Source organism: Benincasa hispida, chromosome 2 (genome assembly GCF_009727055.1).
Source record: "Benincasa hispida cultivar B227 chromosome 2, ASM972705v1, whole genome shotgun sequence".
NCBI classification, from domain to species: domain Eukaryota; kingdom Viridiplantae; phylum Streptophyta; class Magnoliopsida; order Cucurbitales; family Cucurbitaceae; genus Benincasa; species Benincasa hispida.
The window spans coordinates 29,664,442-29,684,560 of NC_052350.1; the positions used below are offsets into that span (position 1 = coordinate 29,664,442).

General features: G+C 34.0%; 1 protein-coding gene across 2 annotated transcripts; it reads right to left on the reverse strand.

The window, feature by feature from the left end:
- Positions 1–3,537: 3,537 nt before the first annotated feature.
- Positions 3,538–7,905, reverse strand: LOC120071691. 2 transcript variants are annotated; one of them, XM_039024071.1, is made up of 2 exons: positions 7,517–7,905; positions 3,538–6,182 (listed from the first exon to the last, which is right to left on the reverse strand). In XM_039024071.1, exon 2 carries the CDS (start codon positions 6,074–6,076, stop codon positions 3,764–3,766), a length of 2,313 nt encoding a protein of 770 aa, XP_038879999.1. In that variant the 5' UTR covers positions 6,077–6,182; positions 7,517–7,905; the 3' UTR covers positions 3,538–3,763. The 2 variants fall into 2 exon arrangements, with proteins under 2 accessions (XP_038879999.1, XP_038880000.1); XM_039024072.1 differs by having other exon boundaries at positions 3,538–6,185.
- Between the last annotated feature and the right edge of the window lie 12,214 nt (positions 7,906–20,119).

Genomic DNA, 20,119 nt, shown 5'->3' on the forward strand with positions numbered 1-20,119 from the left:
TTATGACTGAATATGATGAAAGGCGAACTCTGCACACTTAAGACAAAGGAGATAACAAAGAATTATTTTGGAATGCTTGAGGACAAGCATTGTTCAAATTTGGGGGTGGTTATAACTTGTAGAAATACAAGTCATTTTTGCTCTTACGTTAGAACAACTAAGGTTTTTAATGATAAACTCTCCTCATTTTTAGTAGAAACGCATGGATGTATTCAAACATCAGCAAACTCATGCAAAAGAAGTTTTATTACTAAATATCGCGGCACTAACGCACTGTATTGCAGGATTTCAATGCAAGGATTAACATTAACGCATTAGACAAGTGCCGCAGGAAAAGCTCTAACGCATGGGCCATGCGTCGGAGAGAGTTCAACGCAAAAAAGATTCATTGCTCTAGGCGGATTGTGTCACATCACCACTTGCAAGTATGGGCACGTATGGGTGTCTAAAAAGCTTCCAAGTAACAGACGGCGTCTGAAAAGCTTCCAAGTAGTAGGCGGCGTCTAAAAAGCTTCCAAGCAGTAGGCGACGTCTGAAAAGCTTCCAAGAGTCAGGCGGCCAACCAGGGCATGGACTTTAATAATGACCAGGGCATGGACTTTAATGCTGCCCATTCACCAAGTGGACGTGATCAATGCCTATAAATAGATGAAGTCCCTCCAGAGTTAAGAAGTTCGAAAATTATCAAGATCCTTACTCTCTGTAAATTGTAGTTATAGTCTTAGTTCTGTAGAAGTTGTGCTGTGGTGTTGAGACGATCAAAAGGGTTGAGAACCACCACCACCGCCAGTCAGGGAGCGGAGATGCCACTCTTGAGAAAGAAACTCCGTCCACTTCCTATACAAGTGATTGTACACAACGAGATTGAGCCAGAGAACTACAAGAGATTGTATTCTTTGGCTTGACTTAGTTTCCTTCTTATTTATCGCTTTCATTCCATTCGATTGAATATTATTTTTTTTTTGTAAAGACTCCTTGTTTCTTTATAAAATTCATATATTTGATCCCTTATACTTTCTATTGTTTATTTCTTGTTTATGTTGAATGCATTAATACTTTATGCACAACTTCATTCTAATGCTCAAGCCAACTTGACAACTTGGTAAAAGCATCCTTAACTTAGATTGTTCGAAAGAATAACTAAGCCGCATCAAGTAGAACGGCTAGGACAGCTAGAGATAGACTTACTGGTATTTCCTACATTTTGTGTAAGATGCATGCATCCTAGAGATAGGCTTTGCATGTTATTTGCATTGAGAAGTGTTGAATAAAGTCTAACGCATAAACAAACAGATAAGCAAATCATCCCATCTCATCCACATCACATCTTAGTTGTGTACATTCATCTTAGATCGACGCGTCCACCTACCTTAAATTCCATTTTCGCATGAACCATCATTCACTACTCAACTCTTTTATATTCTCCTGCACAGGCACAGCAAGTTAGTGTAAATAATACATTTCTCATATTCATTTAGGAAAACCCCTACTGTAGATACAACGCAAGGTCTGCGTTTGGTTAACTGAATCCCTGAGATCGACCCTGGACTTACCAGGAACCTAAATTAGATTTATACTTGGGTATAGTTTAGGAAAACTTGAACGTCATTATTAGGAGTTGTGTGTGTTCTGTGCATATAAATAACGGCCCAACGCGTTACAATTACTTAAATGCATCACTTATAATTAGAACTTATTTCTCCAATTTATTTTATACAATACACTCCTAGAGCATTTCACGATAGCAACGAACAATACTGATAAACTTCTATTAGCGTCTATCATTGATAGAAACTGTCAGAAGTCTATCATTGATCAAGATTAATAGAAGTCTATCAATGTCTATCGGTGACAGAAATTGATAGAAGTCTAAAATAATTAATTTTGATATTTGTATAAATAATTTTCTTTATTTTTCTATTTTTGAAAATTTTCCAATTTTAAATTTAAATCCTGAAATTTTTCAATAGGAATATTTATATATTATTTTAATTTGAATTTAAAAAAAAAAAGTCAATAAGTATATTTATATATTATTCGAATTTTGCAATATATAATTTTTACATTTAAAATGTAGTATTTTTCAATTACAAAATTAAAAAAAATATAAATGAATTGAATTTGAGTTGTCATCCTTTAAGTCGAATGAATCGAGTGATAAATAATATTGCAAATAAAATTTGGATAACATTTAAAGGATATAAACAATTATATTGTTGTTAATTTTGTATCCGAAATTATCTAAATTAGATAACGTAAACTTTAAATAATTTTTTATAATAAAGTAAATTATATTTAAATTATAAAATAAGGAAAAAAAATATATTAAAAAAGAACCCGAAACAAGAATTAGTTATCAAGTAAGTTTTTGTTTTTTGTTTTTTGTTTTTTGTTCTTTCGTTCTTTTGTTTTTTTTTTCATGGAATAAGAAATAATAATAGTTAACAAACATATATCTATGTTTCTAATTTTTAAAAATTAGGAAACAAGAAATAAGAAATAGGAAAACGAAAATCGGAAACGAGAATGTTATGGAAAAGGGCGTAAATTTCTCCATAATTGTGCCTAATTGTTTGTATGTTTATAGATTAATATCATTGTGGCGTTTGTATATACTATAAAGATATAAAATAAGAACTTTATTATACTCATGCAAATGAATTATATTAAAAATTTACTGCCATCTAATTCAACATACAAATTTATGTCCAAAGTTCACATGCACTATGTATTCATGCGTCCAACTTTCATTGGTTCAACGTTATTAATTTCATTTACCAATATATAATTTCTTCATTCATAATATATTCAACCACAGAAATATATTACTAATTTTAGAACAATCAATAGGTCCTAGATAATTTTTATAAATATAATATGGAGATAATTCATTGTAAATAGCTACGTATAATGCACGTGTGAAAATCTAGTATAAAAAAAAATCTTAATGAAGTTTAGAACTTGTGATAAATTTTGTTGCCCCCATTTAGCCTAAAGAGAATTTTTTATTCCCGCTCACAATCCCATTTTCATCTAATCACGGATTTCCCACCTCATTTTGAGGGTTCGCTACCAAGGACTTGTTGTTTTAAAACTAGTTTTCTTTATTACAATAATCACATGTTATTGTTTTGTAGAGTAAAACTACTGAGAGTATATTTAAATATAGCAAAATGTCACTACTTATCAATAAAAGATTACGATAGACTGCAGTGATAGATGTCAATTGCAATTTACCACTAATAGATAGTGAAATTTTGTTATATTTGCAAATAGATTGATTCATTTTTCTTTATTTGAAAACGACCCAAAAAGTTATTATTTTAATATTATATTTCTTTTTGCAAAGAAGAAAATCTAGAGAGAAAAATGCATAAGAAAACAAACCTGAAAACTACACACCAAAAGTAAACTTTCCTTCATTTTTCAACTTTGGTTTGCGAAGTGCGTCACCTTCCAAGTTAAAACGCATCAAAGAGACTTCCCAGACAATTTTTCATGTTTCCAGAAATAAATAAAAGGAAAGGAGGCAGGGAAGGGTCCTAAAATATTGAATAGTTAAATTATTGATATGAATATGAACACAACACTATTAGTCGACTCACTTGGAATCCAAGTAAAATTGATGATGACATACTACTAAGTAATCTAATTAACACCACTAATTAAGCAGTAAATAATTCATTTCCACATACATGTATTGACCAACCCCAGGTTCAATTGTAAAAAAAAAAAAAAAAAAAAAAAAAAAGAAAGACACTACCTAAATGGGTGCTGCACATGTTGTTCTAAAGTGCCCTGTCTGGTTGCACCGGCTACAATGAACAACACGTTTCACGCGTCCACGGTCTTCTGCTCGAACTCTCCTTTTTCGTGGTCGTCCTGGAGGCCTCAGTGATTTTGGAGGGTTTATTATGACCTCTAGAGCTTTGTTTGCATTTGGATCGTTCTCTGATAATTCCTTCCATAAAGATTTGTCAGGGATTGGATGAATGGTCTGTGAGTATGTCTTCCGATACGTTGCGACTGTGAAACAACTCTCTGTGAATCTATGAACGTTTTGCCTGCAGGATAGAAGAGCTGCCACAGCGTGAGCACATGGCAGGCCGTACAGCTGCCAGCCCCGACAAAGGCAGCATCGGTTACGAATGTCCACGATGTTTGTTCCTTCATGTGATATGACTTCGAATTCAGCTTCATTTGCTCGAAGCACTTGGTAGGTACGTGCATGTTCAAGAGCCTCGGCAACACGCCTCTCAGCAGTAGGCACTAGTATTGATGTCCACTGCATGCTGGTCTCACGTCTTTCATTGAACCATGTCATTAGCTGCCTCCTAATGCACTCCATCATTTGAATAATAGGAAGCCCAGAGGCTTCTGCAATCCAACTGTTTAAGGATTCAATGATGTTTGCAGTCAAATGCCCAAACCTCGTCCCCTCAAAGTAAGCTGTAGCCCATAGACGAGGGGGAATTCGTCGAATCCAGTATCCAGCATCTTGTGACATCTCTTCGATTTCCAGTACTTTTGCTTCAAATTCAATTACTGTGAGAGCATATGCAGCATCCCAAAGAAGTTTGCCAAGCATTGGATTATTGAACTCTTTACGGAAGCTTTCACTCAAATGCCTCATGCAAAACCCATGGAAAGCAGTTGGAAAATTCGCTTCCACTCCATCCACGATGCATTTTAGCCTGTCGGATAAGATTGTAAGTCTCGGCATGTTTTCGGTATTTATCTCAAGCAGGTTATGAAGCTCAGACAGAAACCACATCCAATTTTCATCATTCTCCTCATCAACAACACCAAAGGCCAGAGGGAACAGAGCACCATCACCATCAAACCCAGTGGCAAGAAGTAGAGTACCAAGATATTTGCTTTTCAAATATGTTCTATCCAGCCCAAGTAAAGGCCGACAAGCATTCAAAAAGCCATAAATCGATGCCTGAAAAGATATGAAGAGCCGTTGGAAGCAGTTATCGGTTGCATTTCCATAAACCGATGCAATGCTTCCTGGGTTTGTTCTCTTAACCTGTTCACAATACTGTGGAAGTAAGCGATATCCTTCTTCAAATGAACCTCGCATAGCAGCCATGATACGCTCCTTGCCCCTCCAAGCTTGCTTGTATGATAAGGTAATTCCATGTACACGGTGAATCTCCTCAAGTATCTCCTTTGGCTTATAATTCGGATTCTCTCGTAATCGTTGCTCCATGGAGCTAGCAACCCACTGAACAGAGGCTTGCTGGTGGCCAAGATGATTAATCCCACCACATGTATGAGTGTCATGAATTGTCCTAATTGTGAATGTTGGAACACCTGGGAGCTTTGCAGCATGAATACGCCATGGGCATCCCTCTGCAGCACATTTGGCCGTAAAGCGAGTTTTATCAGATTTGATGGTTTGCACTTCAAAGTGCAAGGCAATAGCAGTGTCCCTAAGTGCCCTCCTACAACTCTTAACATCAGGGAACTCTTGTCCAACTGACAACTCATAAGTGGGAGCTGCCATGACTGTTCGAGCCTGAAGCACAGAAGGGGTTGAAACCATCATTTGAGACTGGCTTGTCAAATCATCAACAGTTTGAATTGCCAAATCGTCATTCTGATCCACAGCTAATTCAAGGTTGTCATCAAGTTCTTGACTTTCTGAAACAGCTAACTGGTTGTTATCAGACAAAGCTAACTCGTGACCCTGTATAGGAAGAGACAACTGATGGCCAACTTGATCAGGCTTCCTATCCATAGCTAAATCACTTTCATGCGCATAATTGTGATCGTTGTCCCCTCCTTGGTCATGACTTTGCCCCAAACCCAACTCATGATCGTGGGCGTGTCCCAAACCCTCATGATCATGGGAATGTACCAACCCCTCAGTATGATCGTGGCCATGTCCCAAACCCAACTCGTGGTCATGGTTTGGTCCCAAACCCAGATGATGCTCATGTGCTTGTCCTAGGTCCAAACTGTGACCCTGCCCAAGACCCATATTATGATTGTGACCTAACATCAACTGTTGGTTCTGCCCCAGAGCTAAATTGTGGTTTTGTCCCAGTATCAGGTCATGGTTTGCCATTGAAATCGAAAAAGAAAATCACTTGAACAAAAGAAATGCTCCACAGTCCACAAAAGCAGCTACAAGTTTAATGGCCAGAATACACCTGAACTCTATCATGCCACACCTGCTAAGAGTAATGACATGCAATACTTGAGAAAACACATCACGTACTAAATAACCTGTCTCAATATTATAAGCACCAACACATACATCGAAAAACATAGCAAAATTCTAAATTCTCTCATAAGATAACAGACAACATGAGACCCTAGCTTCTCCAAAATTTGATACCCCGGGTTATTTTGTGACGGAAATAGATGTTTGAACAAATTGGAAGCCGTTAGAAACTAAACTCAGATGTCTTTAAGGAATTATCGTGCCTCTGAATAATTAATGTGAAGAATCAAACATTGTCAATATGAGCATAACCCAACAGTTAAGACATCTCTTGTACCTCTCAAATGTCCTGGGGTACAAATCCGCCCAATCCACATATTTTTCAATATTCTAAGAAAAAACATAACGAGAATTAAACATCGAGAATCTGCAATCTTAAAGCATCGAAAACAAAAGGAAAATAAACCGAGAGAAAAGTTAAAGATCTATCATTACCAATGTATAAATTTACAAATACACTCAAATAGGAAAACGGCTCCCCCCCACACCCCATAATAGACTTCAACAAAAATCTATAGCCACCCTCCTAAACGAACCACAACAATACCAATTACCCTTAGTTGAAGCATTTTCTGAAAACAACCATTAAATTAGAGCACTTAAAAGACATGAACTGAAAAAATCTTCCACCCCACATAATTAGACAGAAGGAGTGAAAAAGAGAGGGAATCACCCAAAAAAAAAAAAAAAAAACCCAGAGGACACATTTCATACAAGAATCATGACGATTACCAAAAAAACAATCATCAAATAAGAACATAAAGATTATAGCACATTTAGAGCTACATAACTTTCTCTTCCCTCAATTTAACTGGAACTATCCTTTAAGACAAATCTCAGCACTACCAGCTACTCACAGCTTGAAATAAGTTCCCAACAGCTCAAACAGCCATTAAAATAGCAACTGAAGTCTTGAACTGCTAAAATCCTTAATGGAATACAATTGGAAAGACAGGTAGAGAGAGAGAGAGAGGGAGAGAGAGAGAGAGAGAGAGAGGGAGAGAGAGAGAAACTTTCACACATGAATCATGATGTTACCAACAAAACAGTTATCTAATATGGAACAAAGATAACAGTAAATTGAGAAATTCATAGCCTTCTCGACTCTGAATTAAACCTTCAAATAAATATCAACACCCATCCTCTTAAATCTCCACACTACAAGTTAGCAATACCTCCAAACACATTCCCAACAGCTAAAACAACCATCAAACTAGCAGGAAAAAGACTTGAACTAATAAAATCCAGAATGACATAGAGAGATTAAAAATAAAGAGTCACCTGAAACAAACCCAGAGAGCGAAATCCAAATCCCATGAGACCGCATTCAAGAACCCAGAAGATAAAAAGGGGGGAAATCTAGAAAAGGAAGAAGTGGGTGTTGGTGAAAACAAGAAAAGGAAGAAAACCCAGAAGCGGGGAAGGGGAGAGGGATTGGACTAGGGTTGGAGAATCGGAGGGGATTTGAAAAAGGGGGTTCTTTGAAGGTTTTGGCGGGTAATTCAGTTGAAGAAAATCGGAGTAAGGGCAAAGAAGGGATGAGAAGAGGAAGAAGGGTGAAGAAGATTGGGAATTACGAAGGGCAGAAGAGGGAGAGAGAGATTGAGGGATGAGAAAGGGAAATACAGGCTCTGCGGCTTCAACAAAAAAGAGGGTATTTACGTCAAACACATTAGGGTTCTTCCCTTTCTCTTTGTCACAATTACTGTTATGACCTTCTCTCTCACAATACTCCTCCTCCCACTTTTTCTTTTTCTTTTAAAGGTTGACTTTATTCAATTTTTTTAATTCCATTTTCAAAGTTTACATTATATTTAATTTTAGATTTAAAAGTTTTCTATTTAAGTGATTTCTTTTTCATTCGATTTAATTACATATGTTTTTTTTAACAACAGTATTGATAGATTTGAACCTCTAATCTATATCTATCTATCATATTTTCTATTACTATTTAAAAGGAGTTATAGTGAAAAAAACATTTCATTTGATTTCTCCTTTTGTCCCTTTTAGTTGATGGTCATTGGATATCTTTTATAATTTCATGTTTAAATCATTAAAAACAACTTTTTTTAGGACAAATATCATCAATATCTACTGCACATTAAATAAAGAGAAAAAAATTATAAAAATTGTATTTTATCCTCTAGTTAAAAATTGTATTCACAAAAATCTTTTTTTAAATCACATTTTATCTCTAATATATAAAGTTAAATAAAGGTTAAAAAAAATTTAAAAAATCACATTTTATCACTAATGATATCTACTTCACAGTAAATAAAATTCTTTTTATAAAAAATCAAATTATGATTTGATATCTAAACTTTTTCTATAAATAGCTTATTTCAACCTCTCGTTTTCCATCAGGTATCTCCTCCTCATTTTCTTTCTTTTTTTTTTTAATTAATTTTATTAACTGACTCTCTCTAAGTCTTTTGGTTTATTCTTCTGTTTTAGTAGAGATTTTGTTGTAGGTATTTTTCTTTTAAAAAAAATTTCGTTAATAGCAACATCTTTCCCAATGTTTTTTTTTTTTTTTGTTAAGAAGTTTAATTTCTTTGTTAAGATATCACCTCTCTCTTTTGATTATCGTATGTCCTCTTTTTCAAATTTTTTTTTCATTTTTTCAATTTTGTAAAACATATAGAAGAGGGTGGAGAAAAGACCTTACTTTTGAGATTCAATAAATTTCTCATAGTTTAAGCACGACGACAAAGTGACAAGAAGAGAGTAATTGTTTTGATGCTTTTGTAGTTTTTTTTTATGTTTTAATTTTTGTAAACTCATCCTGAGTTTAGGGGTTTATAATAGTTTTTACTATTTTTTTACATGCTCTTGTCCTTTTTTTTTCTCACTCTTTCAAATTTGTTGTAAGTACACACTAATTCATAAAAATTTGAAATAAAGTTTAAAATGAAGAAGAAAATAGAGATGAAGATTTTAAGGTTTCTATTTGCATAGAAAAACATTATATCTTTGTTGAAATTAATATTTGAAAACAAATGAAATTAGGAGGATAATCAAATATCTTTTTTCAAGTAAGAAAGAAACATTATGAAATTTTATTAAAAAAACAATAATATTTCATTTTAATTAAAGTTTGAAATAAAAAAGATAATCATATCATCTAAATCAAATAAAAAAATTAATATAGATAAGATTATATATAAAAAAAAATAATACTTTGCTTTAAATTAAAGTTTAAAATTAAGAGAATAAAAAAGTTATCACGAAATTTAAAAAAGTTATCAAGATATTTTTTAGAAAAAAATTTTGGTTTAAATCAAAGTTTGAAATTAACAAGATAATCAAATCATTAAAAAAAACCTAACTAAGAGATTCTTATAACGAAAAATAAAAATAATTATCTTGGTTTAATTTGAAGTTTAAAAGTAGCAGTGTAATCAAATCATCCAATAAAAAAGTTTTTATAAAATAATAAAGAATTATCACGAAATTCAAAAAATATATATTGGTTTAAATTAAAGTTTGAGATTAAGAATATAATCAAATCATCGATCATAATGAAAATAGAAAAAAAAAATCATGTTTGATCTCTAACTAATATCTATTTCATGTTAAATAATTTTTTTTAAAAAAAAAATCACATAAAGGAAATAAAAAAAATGAAATGACATTTTATCTCTAACTAATATCTACTTTTTAAGGAAACAAATACCTTTTAAAAAAATCACAATTTATCTCTAACTAATGTTTACTTCACATTAAATAAAGAAAATGTCACACCTTTCTTAGATTACCCTCTTAATCCAAGAAGAGATGTGAAGACAACATAAGAGATGTAAAAAAAATCACAATTTAACACTAACTAGTGTCTACTTCACATTAAATAAAGAAAATGTCACACCCATTCCCGAATTACCCTCTTAATCTAAGAAAAAAATGTGAAGACAACAGTTGTCAACCCTCTTATGACAACTACTGCCCAACATACTCCTGTAAACCTATGACCTAGGCTTCTGTTAACCCTGATTAGCAGTTATAATTATTCAAAACTTAATACATAACCATTGCAATAGCTCAAGGCATAATGACTACAACTAATAAAACAAACAGCTCCAACATACATAACAATTTCAGGAAGACTAGACCTGTTTACAATAGCAGTTCGATATAAGTTCTACCATGTTCCCATCGCATGTACATATAAAACAAGGGTTTTAACAGGACTTAGTAGACCACCTAAAATTCAAGCCTTCTATGATTCTTGAGTAATGACTAACTTGCGGAACCACTAGGCTTTAGAACGTTGGTCGCTACCTGGGGAGAAAAACATTAAAAAGAGTGAGCTTTAAATGCCCATTGAGTGACTTCTTTAAAGTAAATATACTTTCATTAACTCATGATTTAAACATGTTAATAGTAAAATATTTACATTCACATTCCATGGTTCAGAAATAAGAATTTAAAATAGGGAAATCATGGCATGTAAACCTTGAATTAAAACTCATCAACATTTCCTGTAAAACTCATCTATTCCCTTGCCTGAACATGTGGGAGAACCCTTTTGTGCAATCCCTAATAACTTTAGTGAGAGAGCGCCCTTTTGCTCAATCTCATCAACGTTAATAACATGGATCTTATGTGCATGTAGAATTGGATATAATCCCGCATACCTTGCCTTACCTTCGATAGCAAGGATCGCCATATAACTAGGTATCTTACCATACATTCGGTACCAAATGCTTAGGAGTAGGTTCTACTTAGAAAATATTTACATTAATACCATAAACATCATACTCATCATCATATTTAAGTGAATCAGTAAATAGCTCATTTTAAATGCTAAATCATGATATAAAACTCAAGTGGGGCGCATGGAAATTATGTGTAAAAACCATCTTTAAATCATTAACATGCATTCATACTCCTTTTACTTAAAGCATGCAATGAAACATCATGACTAAAACAACTATGCATTGGAAAAATCAAGATAAAGTTGACTATGCGTTGAAAATTCATAAGTGAAATACTTAGCGAATATTTTGAAAATTAGTCACTCACTGTCTTAAGCTACTTATCCAAGGGGTTTGTAAGCCTCTCCCACTTGCGCCTGCCCTATAATAAGAAATTTTCCCTTGGTCAATATCATTAGATCCCTTTTAAGCTTAACATAACAGTTAACTTAACATTATCGCATATACAAAACTTATCGCATCATGACTGAGTTCATCGCATCATTTAACTTAGCCATTTCACCTTCCTCTTGGTCTAAGACTGGCTACCCTCTCTATTGGGTGCTTAATGGTCTCGAGGACATGCCTTTGTGTCTATGCATTAATCAAACTTCGCATGCTTTATTCATGCCTGTGTGTATTGCCACATATCTTGGCAAGTCGGTTGCGTGCTTATTCTTTGTTTGCAGCTGCCTACTTATTCATCCATGCATCATTTCAGGTTCCAATATTTTAAACCTTATATCTTTAATTCCAGCTAACAATAAAATAATTTTTTTTCCAAGAATATGTTCAAAACTTTTAACATGATTACCTTAGAATCTGAGCATTAATTCTTCTTAATTTGAGCTGCCAAACTTCAAGTCCCTTCAAACCTGTTCAATAACCCCTTAGTTCCTTCAAAGCTTCATAAGCACTCACATTTCTTGGTAGGTGTAAACAAAATTTGGCAAAACTGATTTCTTCTTTGCAAGCCTTATTTATACTTGAGCTTGTATGGGAGCTAATCTCGACTAAATGCCACTTGGCATGCTAATCCTTAACTTAGAATCTCTAAGGTTGCCACTTAGTCTACTAACTGCGGTGATTAACCATAATGCTTAGCTTTATCATCATCGCATAGATCTTGCAATCACTTAGACCCCATCATCGATTATCACATACCTTGGTCGTAATTGCATCACCTTGTCTTAAGTGTTCTTAGTGTTGCGTTTTATGCCCTAAAACTCGTAGATAGTAAATGTTATTAATTGACCATCATCAATAAAGAGTTATGAATGTTAAATCAATCAATGTTATTGTTTGTATTGTTGTTTATTTTCTTTTAATAATTCTAAATCCAATAAACTAACATCCAAGGTTGTCTTATAAGTCTTGAACTATATATGGACACTTACAGGAATCAATGTTCAAGATACAGCCTAAAGGGTCTATAGTATAGGGATAAGGTTGGGTACCTTATCCTCGTAACACTATGGATACGAAACACTTTGTATTTGATACAAATGTAATGATCCAATGCGCTTGTGTAGGTGACACACGGGTAGAGATATCCTATGCAATGAGTTTGCATAAGATTGGATCGCGAAATAGTAACCACTAAATGTAACACTGTTGACTAGTCAGGTTTCTATTTTAATAGGATGACCTAGGCAATTTAGTCTTAATCTTGAGTATATTATGAACTCATGTTCATGAGGGAATGTCCTTTGATTTGCATGGGTGAGGGTGACCAGTTTGTCTACCAATATTCCTATCATTTTAGGGACAAGACCGAATGGGAAACTAAGAACATAATAATACAAGATGGAATTTACTCATTCCCGCCTTAAGGGTAAGTAGATGAATTTTCCCTTAAGTGGTGTCTCCGGGACTTGAACAAAGGGTCCTACCCTCTCGTTGACTTGAGAGAGATTTCTATTTATTGGTTGGACCATAAACAAGTTGTTCATTAGAGGAGCATGATACTTAAGGAGTCAGAGGTAACCCAAGAGTAAAATGGTAATTTGACCCAGTTGGAGTTATGAACACTCGTGAAGGACTAACGTACTGGTATTGGTCTATATCCGTGGACACATAAATATATATGTAATGAGAAGAATGCAGTTGTGGGTCTTTAGTAGAGTGTACTCACAGTTAACGAATATTGATCAATTTGGCTGATGAGTTTAGCCAAATAATCTCATATCGTTGGAGCTTCTAATTTATAAGTCTACCAAATCCTCTTGTTAGCTCACTAGAGGATACTTAAAAGGAATAATTTGAATTGTTCAAATTAATTTAAGGAAACTATGTTAATATGATTAATATATAAATGTGGATATGATCTATAATTAAATTGGAAAGTGATAATTGAATAATATTCAAATTAATTAATTCAAGTGAATTAGATTCACAAAGAATTAATTAATAGAGAGATTTTGCACATATACATAAGATGTATATGATAATTAAATATATACATTAAATTGGGTTTAATGTATAAATAGTTATTTAATTATTGGGAAAATTAAAATTAAATAAGTGTTATTTAATTGGACTAATTAATTAAGTGTTATTTAATTAAATGGGCTAATTGATTAAATAGGTGTTATTTAATTAATTATAGAAAATGGAAAAAAAAATAGGAAAAGGGCTTGAAAAGACCTCTCTACGACCCTTTGGGAAGACACACTGAAACACACAACACATGCATAACTTTTTTCCTAAGCCATAAAGAAAATCATTTCTATTCTCCAAAACCCTTTTCTCCTCTCCCCCTCTCAATAGTTGGATACTACCTATCCCTCTCGTGTAGTGTTTAAGATTGTTCAAGAAATTGTTCGTGATCAAAATCATTGGAGATCCGTTCGTTGGAACTAGAAAAGGGTTGTTCGTGGCACTTGGGAATCTACAAAGGTAAGAATTGTTCTAATCTTGCCCTAATACATGTTAATTTATATGTTTACATATTATGTTTTGTATAATGTTTTTGTTTAATGAAAATCGAATTGCAGGATGCAAGGCATTCTCACAAAACGTGGGATTCGATCCCCTTTCAATTGGTATCAAAGCTAATTCCTTACATCTTCTTTTCATATTTTTCGAAACAAAATCGTTTAAAGGTGGGTTTTCATATTCTTCATTATGAATGTTTGAATGTTGGTTTACAAAATTAGATGTTTTCGATTTTGACACTAGATTACTTTTTAATTTGATTAAATTGTAAGGGCCCATTGTATAGGCAATTTAATTCTTGCTTCGAGTCTGTAAGTCCATGTCGATCAATAGAGTAACGGTTGCTGAAGAGATCGGGAAGAAAAGAAGACATCCAGGATGAGTTTGGAGCTAAAAACATGCAGAATAGGAGTGTTCTGTCGATCAGCGTCGCAACGCTGAAAGGTAGAGGCAATGCGTTGCGATCGCAGAATTGCAATACTCCAAGTTTGGACGAAGCAAAAGCGGCGCGCGCGGGACGTTTTCAGCTACTGATTTAACCTAATTTTTTTTGTAATTTTTAAATCTATTATTAATTAATTAAACTAATATAATAGCTATATTAATTTAATCAATTAATTTTGTTTTAGGGTGCCAAAATCGGTCCAATTTTTTTTTTGTTTAATTTAATTATGCATTGGATGGATATATTACTATTATTATTTTTTGAATTCATATTACATATTGTATGTCATATAGATTCAAAAATACCCATCTTAGAAAACATGTACATGCATCATAATTAAATATAAAGTGTTATATTTTATAGATGCATGATTGAATTGGCATGCTCATGCATCATAATATAAGTGTTATGTTAGTGATGTATGACTAACCTAAGCATGTTCATGCATCATACTATACATTAAATTGCTCTAATAAATAGTGGAATGATGTATGTGAATGCTTAAAGTTTTTATAGATTTAATAATTCATTAATTTATAAAAAGTTATAGTATTAATGAGATAGATTAAATCTAGATTGCATCATATGTCCAAATTATTTTAAATGGTTTAAAATTGATCTATTATTTCTAATGGGATTAGGAATAGGTAATCTTTTTAAATTTGTTTTAATAGAATTAAAATGAATTTCAATAAAAGATTAAATTTATAAAATAATTGTCCATAAGTGACTTTTGTCTAAGGAAGGTTCTATCTAAGAGGAGGTATTTAAGTTGATGGAATTAGAACATCTCCACCTGGGAATCGACCTGAAAGGTGAATTGGGCAAATATTTTATAAGCATGAAATAAATTATTGATTTTATTAAAAGAGTTTAATAAATGAAATCAAGTATTGTTAAATTATTCAATATAAATGTTATATTGAGCAAATTTAAATTACTTAGATAAATTCGTTAGCTGGGCTTTAACTAAGTATAATAAAATCTTAATAAAATATTAGAATACTTTAGTGGGAGAAAGTTGGTATATATGATATATCAAATTTCAGCTCTCACATCCCCAAGAGTTCACACCATGAGATCCATGCTAGTTCGTGTCGCCCTGGGCATGACCTCCCTTTGGAAAGTGTTTGCATAAGTCAATAACAATGTGAATGAGAAAAGTGTTCATAGTAAGTGGGAGAGGGACGCGTGTCAACGTATCCCATGGTCTCCTCCATTAGGTTGCACCGTGAGATTCCTATGGCTCGCCTGCATGTCGTCCTAGAGCGACCATCCCTTCGAAAGGCCTCAACATAGGGGTCGGAAAAACGAAAACTCTAGCAATGGATAGAATTTCTTAGGTTAATCTTCAATAGTTGTCTTTCCCTTCGGTAGCCTCTTGAAACATATCTTTGGGATTTAAAAATGGGAGGGTCACACTTACGAGATGAATTAAGTTAATTAATGAATCTAGTTAATGAATCTTTGATTGAAAGAACGACAGCTAAAAAACTATAGGAATAAGAGTTATTCTAATATTGATGATTGGCTGAGATTTTCTCAATATAGAGGAGGAGTAGCTTACCACCCTTTGGTGGCTATTGCTCTAAACCTTTGAAGTATCGTTGCAAAAACTAAAATCAATAGTTTAACTAGTGTTATATGATTATATGTGTTTTTTCTAAATCGATTAGATAATTAAGTAATGGGTTATGACAAAGATAACTAATAAAGTCAATTGATTGTTATATGTTTCAACATGTTTTCCACAATCATATCTTTGCTAAAAAATGAGAAATTAACTGTGAAAACTATGCGACATGGAAATCTAACCTGAATACAATTCTGGTTGTTGATGATTTGTTGTTTATCATGCAGAGGAATGTTCTCCAGTCCCCACTCAAAATGCATCTCAAGCATTGAAAGATGCTTATGACCGTTGGATGAAGGCCATTGACAAGGCTCGAGTCTACATTTTGGCAAGTCTGTCTGACGTTCTTACCAAGAAGCATGAGACAATGATGACTACACGTCAAATCAGAGTCCCTACTAGGAGATGTTTGGACAACCGTTCGCTCAGATCCGGCACGAGACCCTCAAGTACAATGTGAGCATGAAAGAGAACCAATCAGTGAGAGAACATGTGCTCCACCTGATGGTCCATTTCAATGTTGCCGAAATGAATGGTGCGGTCATGGATGAGCATAGTCAAGTGTCTTTTATTTTGGAATCTCTTCTGAAGTGTTTTCTTCAATTCTGCAGCAATGCGGTAATAAACAAAATACAATACAATTTAAGGAACTCTTATCAAAGAGAACCCATGAGCGGAAGCACGATCGATCCAAATTCATTGTGACAGAATTACAATCATTCACAAACATACAAACTAGTTATGCATTTTCTAACAAATTACAACATGCTTTAGAAATTAAATACAAAAGGAGTGAGAGACTTACCTTTAAAGAACACTTCTTCCATAGATCTCTCGCTCTCGTGAAAACTTGGACCAGCAACCTCTCGCTGTCTCTACAATCGCCTACCCAATCGTCTGGTCAATCATGAACAAGTAACCTCTCGGACAACACCACTCAGTAACCTTGGTATTCTCGGAGTGAGAATCCAGGAGGTGTGGGCTCAGTTGGATTTAGTAGAGGAAAGGAGGAAACAACGATCACACTATACGACCAAGCAAGTGGAAGAGTATACTGTCTATCATATAGACTTTGTGCTTGATCGTATAGTAACACTCAGCAGGTACACGATCGTTTAGGAAAAATAGGTGTGATCGTTTACATGATCGTTTAGTGAATCTCGCTTCCCACGCGATCGTTTAGTAAAACTTTACACGATCGTTTAGTCAAAGGCGCGTGTACACTATCGTTTAGACAAACACATGAAGGTTGTCGTGTAGTCTCTCGTGAGCTAAACGATTAGCAGTGTACTTAATGAAGTGATTTCTTACAAATAGAAAAAAAAATCATTTTATCCTTCAGTTATGAAAACTAAATATAATCTCCCTCTTTCACGCAATAATTATCATATAATTTTTTTAATTATAAATAAATATAATAACTAACTTATCATATTATATTTATAACCTATAGTTTTAATAACACATCATATGTAACATTTAAACCATAGTTCTTTTCTCCTTTACTTGATATAAATCATATTTATATCAAATTTCTCCAATTAATGTATCTCATACATCATATCAATTATATCATATATAACTGAACCGGTTTAATCATATCATGTATAATCAAACTTCCTCTTGTCAATTTGAACACTTCAAACTAACCCAAAAACGGATTCTCAACTTGAATCCATTGAGTTACCAAGGGTGAAGGAAATCAAACATGAGGATTTCCATGAGTAGTGGAAGGATCGTTCCAAATTCCATTTGAAATTGAACACTAACAATTATAGTCAATGAATGAAAACTAACAGGTCATGCACAACAAGAAATTACAGCATGCTTTAAGACAGAGTCAAGGGATAGAGTATGCATATCTTTGAAGAAACATTCTTCACGACTCCCTCAATCAATTTCCAAGCGTCCGAGACATCAATACACAGCCCTCGAACAACATGACCGGTGCACAACACGAATACAACTATCACGAACCCAACGAACGACCTCTAGAACCTCAAAATCAATCGAGTTGAGTGAGGATAACACCATAATGGTTACCTTGGTATTCTCGGTGTGAGAATCCAGGAGTTGTGGGCTCTGTATGAACTTGGCTTGAGGAAGAGACAAGAGGACAACAATCGTATAGACGATCAAGCAAGTGGTAGATGGTATGTTGTCTATCGTATAGACGATATATTTGATCGTGTAGAAAATAGCAACCTATCGTAAGACAATGCCACACGATCGTTTAGCTACAACCAGCTGAGTGAACTATCGTATAGTTAATGTCCACGATCGTTTAGTCTCTCTAATAGCTATCGCTTAGTGAAACGCTTTCACTTGATAGCTTTACCGTGAGTACTTTCCGAATTGAAATAACTCTATTATTTTAGGAAAACATTTTTCCTTTTATCTCACAATTACCATAAAACTACCAATAACCTCCCACTCAATTTGTTATTAGAGAAAAAGAGATAATTATCAAATAATTAATATTATTATAAATATATATGATAACCAACTTACTATATTATATTTATAACCTATAGTTTTAATATTTCATCTCATGAAACATATAAACCATAGTTCTTTTTCTGTTTCATGGTATTTAATGTAAATCATATTTATATTAATCCTCCACTTGATGTATCTCATACATCACACCAATTATATCATATATAATTGAATTTCCTCATGTCAATTTGAACATTTCAAATCAATCCCAAGAACTGATTCTCAACTTGAATCCATTGAGCTACCAAGGGGACTTTATGAACCTGTAGCTTGAAGCTCCAACAGTACGTGAATAATTGATTAAACTCTTTAGTCATGGGATCCACCATCTGTTAACTACTGGGCACTCCACTAAATACCGACAATTACACTCTCCTCACTACAAATATATTTTGTGTCCATATCAACCAATCAACAGTGTGATAACCTTAACAGATCGCTCGTAAGTATAGCTAGACCAATTTACCGTTATGCTCGTTTAGTTACATCTAACTTCTAAAATACCACTGATTCCTCTAATGAACATAAGTCATAGTCCTACTATGACTGAGTTCTCTTTTCCAAAAAGAGGATATGGCCACTATGTTCAAGACCCAAAATCAACCTTTAAGGGAGCAATCTATCTATTTACTCCTACTTCGGGGAATGAGTGAATTCCATCTTGTGTAACTGAGTTCTCAGCTCCCAAATCAGACAAATCCCCAAAAGGGCAGGCTTGTTAAGTTGACAATTTGGCCACTCTCACCCATACTAATCAAAGGATAACCCCTCAAAGGCAAGAGTTCCTAAAACACTCAAGATTAAGGTCATGTCACCTATGGTCGTTTAGGTGAGATGTAAATCTCAAGTATCAACGACGTTATATAAAGATATGAATCATATTATGGTCTGGTCTTATAACAACTCTTTGTTTAGGACACTCCCGCTCATATGTCTCCACATGCATGGTCAGGATCAGACCATCTATAGTAGTTCACAATACTTGCAAACCTTTACAAAGCGGGTCGTATCCGTAGTATCACCAGGATAAGTTATCCCTCCTATATCCTTATACTACAGACCTTTTAGATTATTACTTAAGGCATGATTCACTTGTATATCTCATGTACATGCTTAAGTTTACATACAATAACCATGGATCTTTGTTTATTGGATATGAGTAAATGAAAAATAAAATAACTCTTATTTTATTCATAACAATGTGTGCGTTGTTTACAAACTACGAGACTTTGGGAGAATTAGGACACCAATCCCAACAATCTCCTACTTGTCCTAATGCCTCGGGAGACTAATGTACAATACATGAAAAAACAAGTACAATATACAATAAACTAGGGCATACTCTATACCCCAGTATCATCTCCCACTTGCCCTAGACAAGATGTTGCATGTCTCGTAGACCCAAACACTCGAGATGACCCTCGAACACTTTAGTCGTGGGGGCCTTTGTAAATGGATCAACAACATTATGGTCCGACGCAATATTCGTGACTATCACATCACCATGATGCACAATCTCTTTGATCAAATGATATTTCCGTTCTATATGCTTGTCTCTACGATGATTCCGAGGTTCCTTGGAATTTTCCATAGCCCCGCTGTTATCACAATAGAGAATGGTCAGCAAAGACATATTTGGAACAACTTCTAAATCTGTAAGGAATTTCCTCAACCAA

What these genes read in the sequence shown, in the direction of transcription:
- LOC120071691 (XM_039024071.1), bottom strand. Translation starts at nt 6,076, where the DNA reads ATGGCAAACCATGACCTGATACTGGGACAAAACCACAATTTAGCTCTG.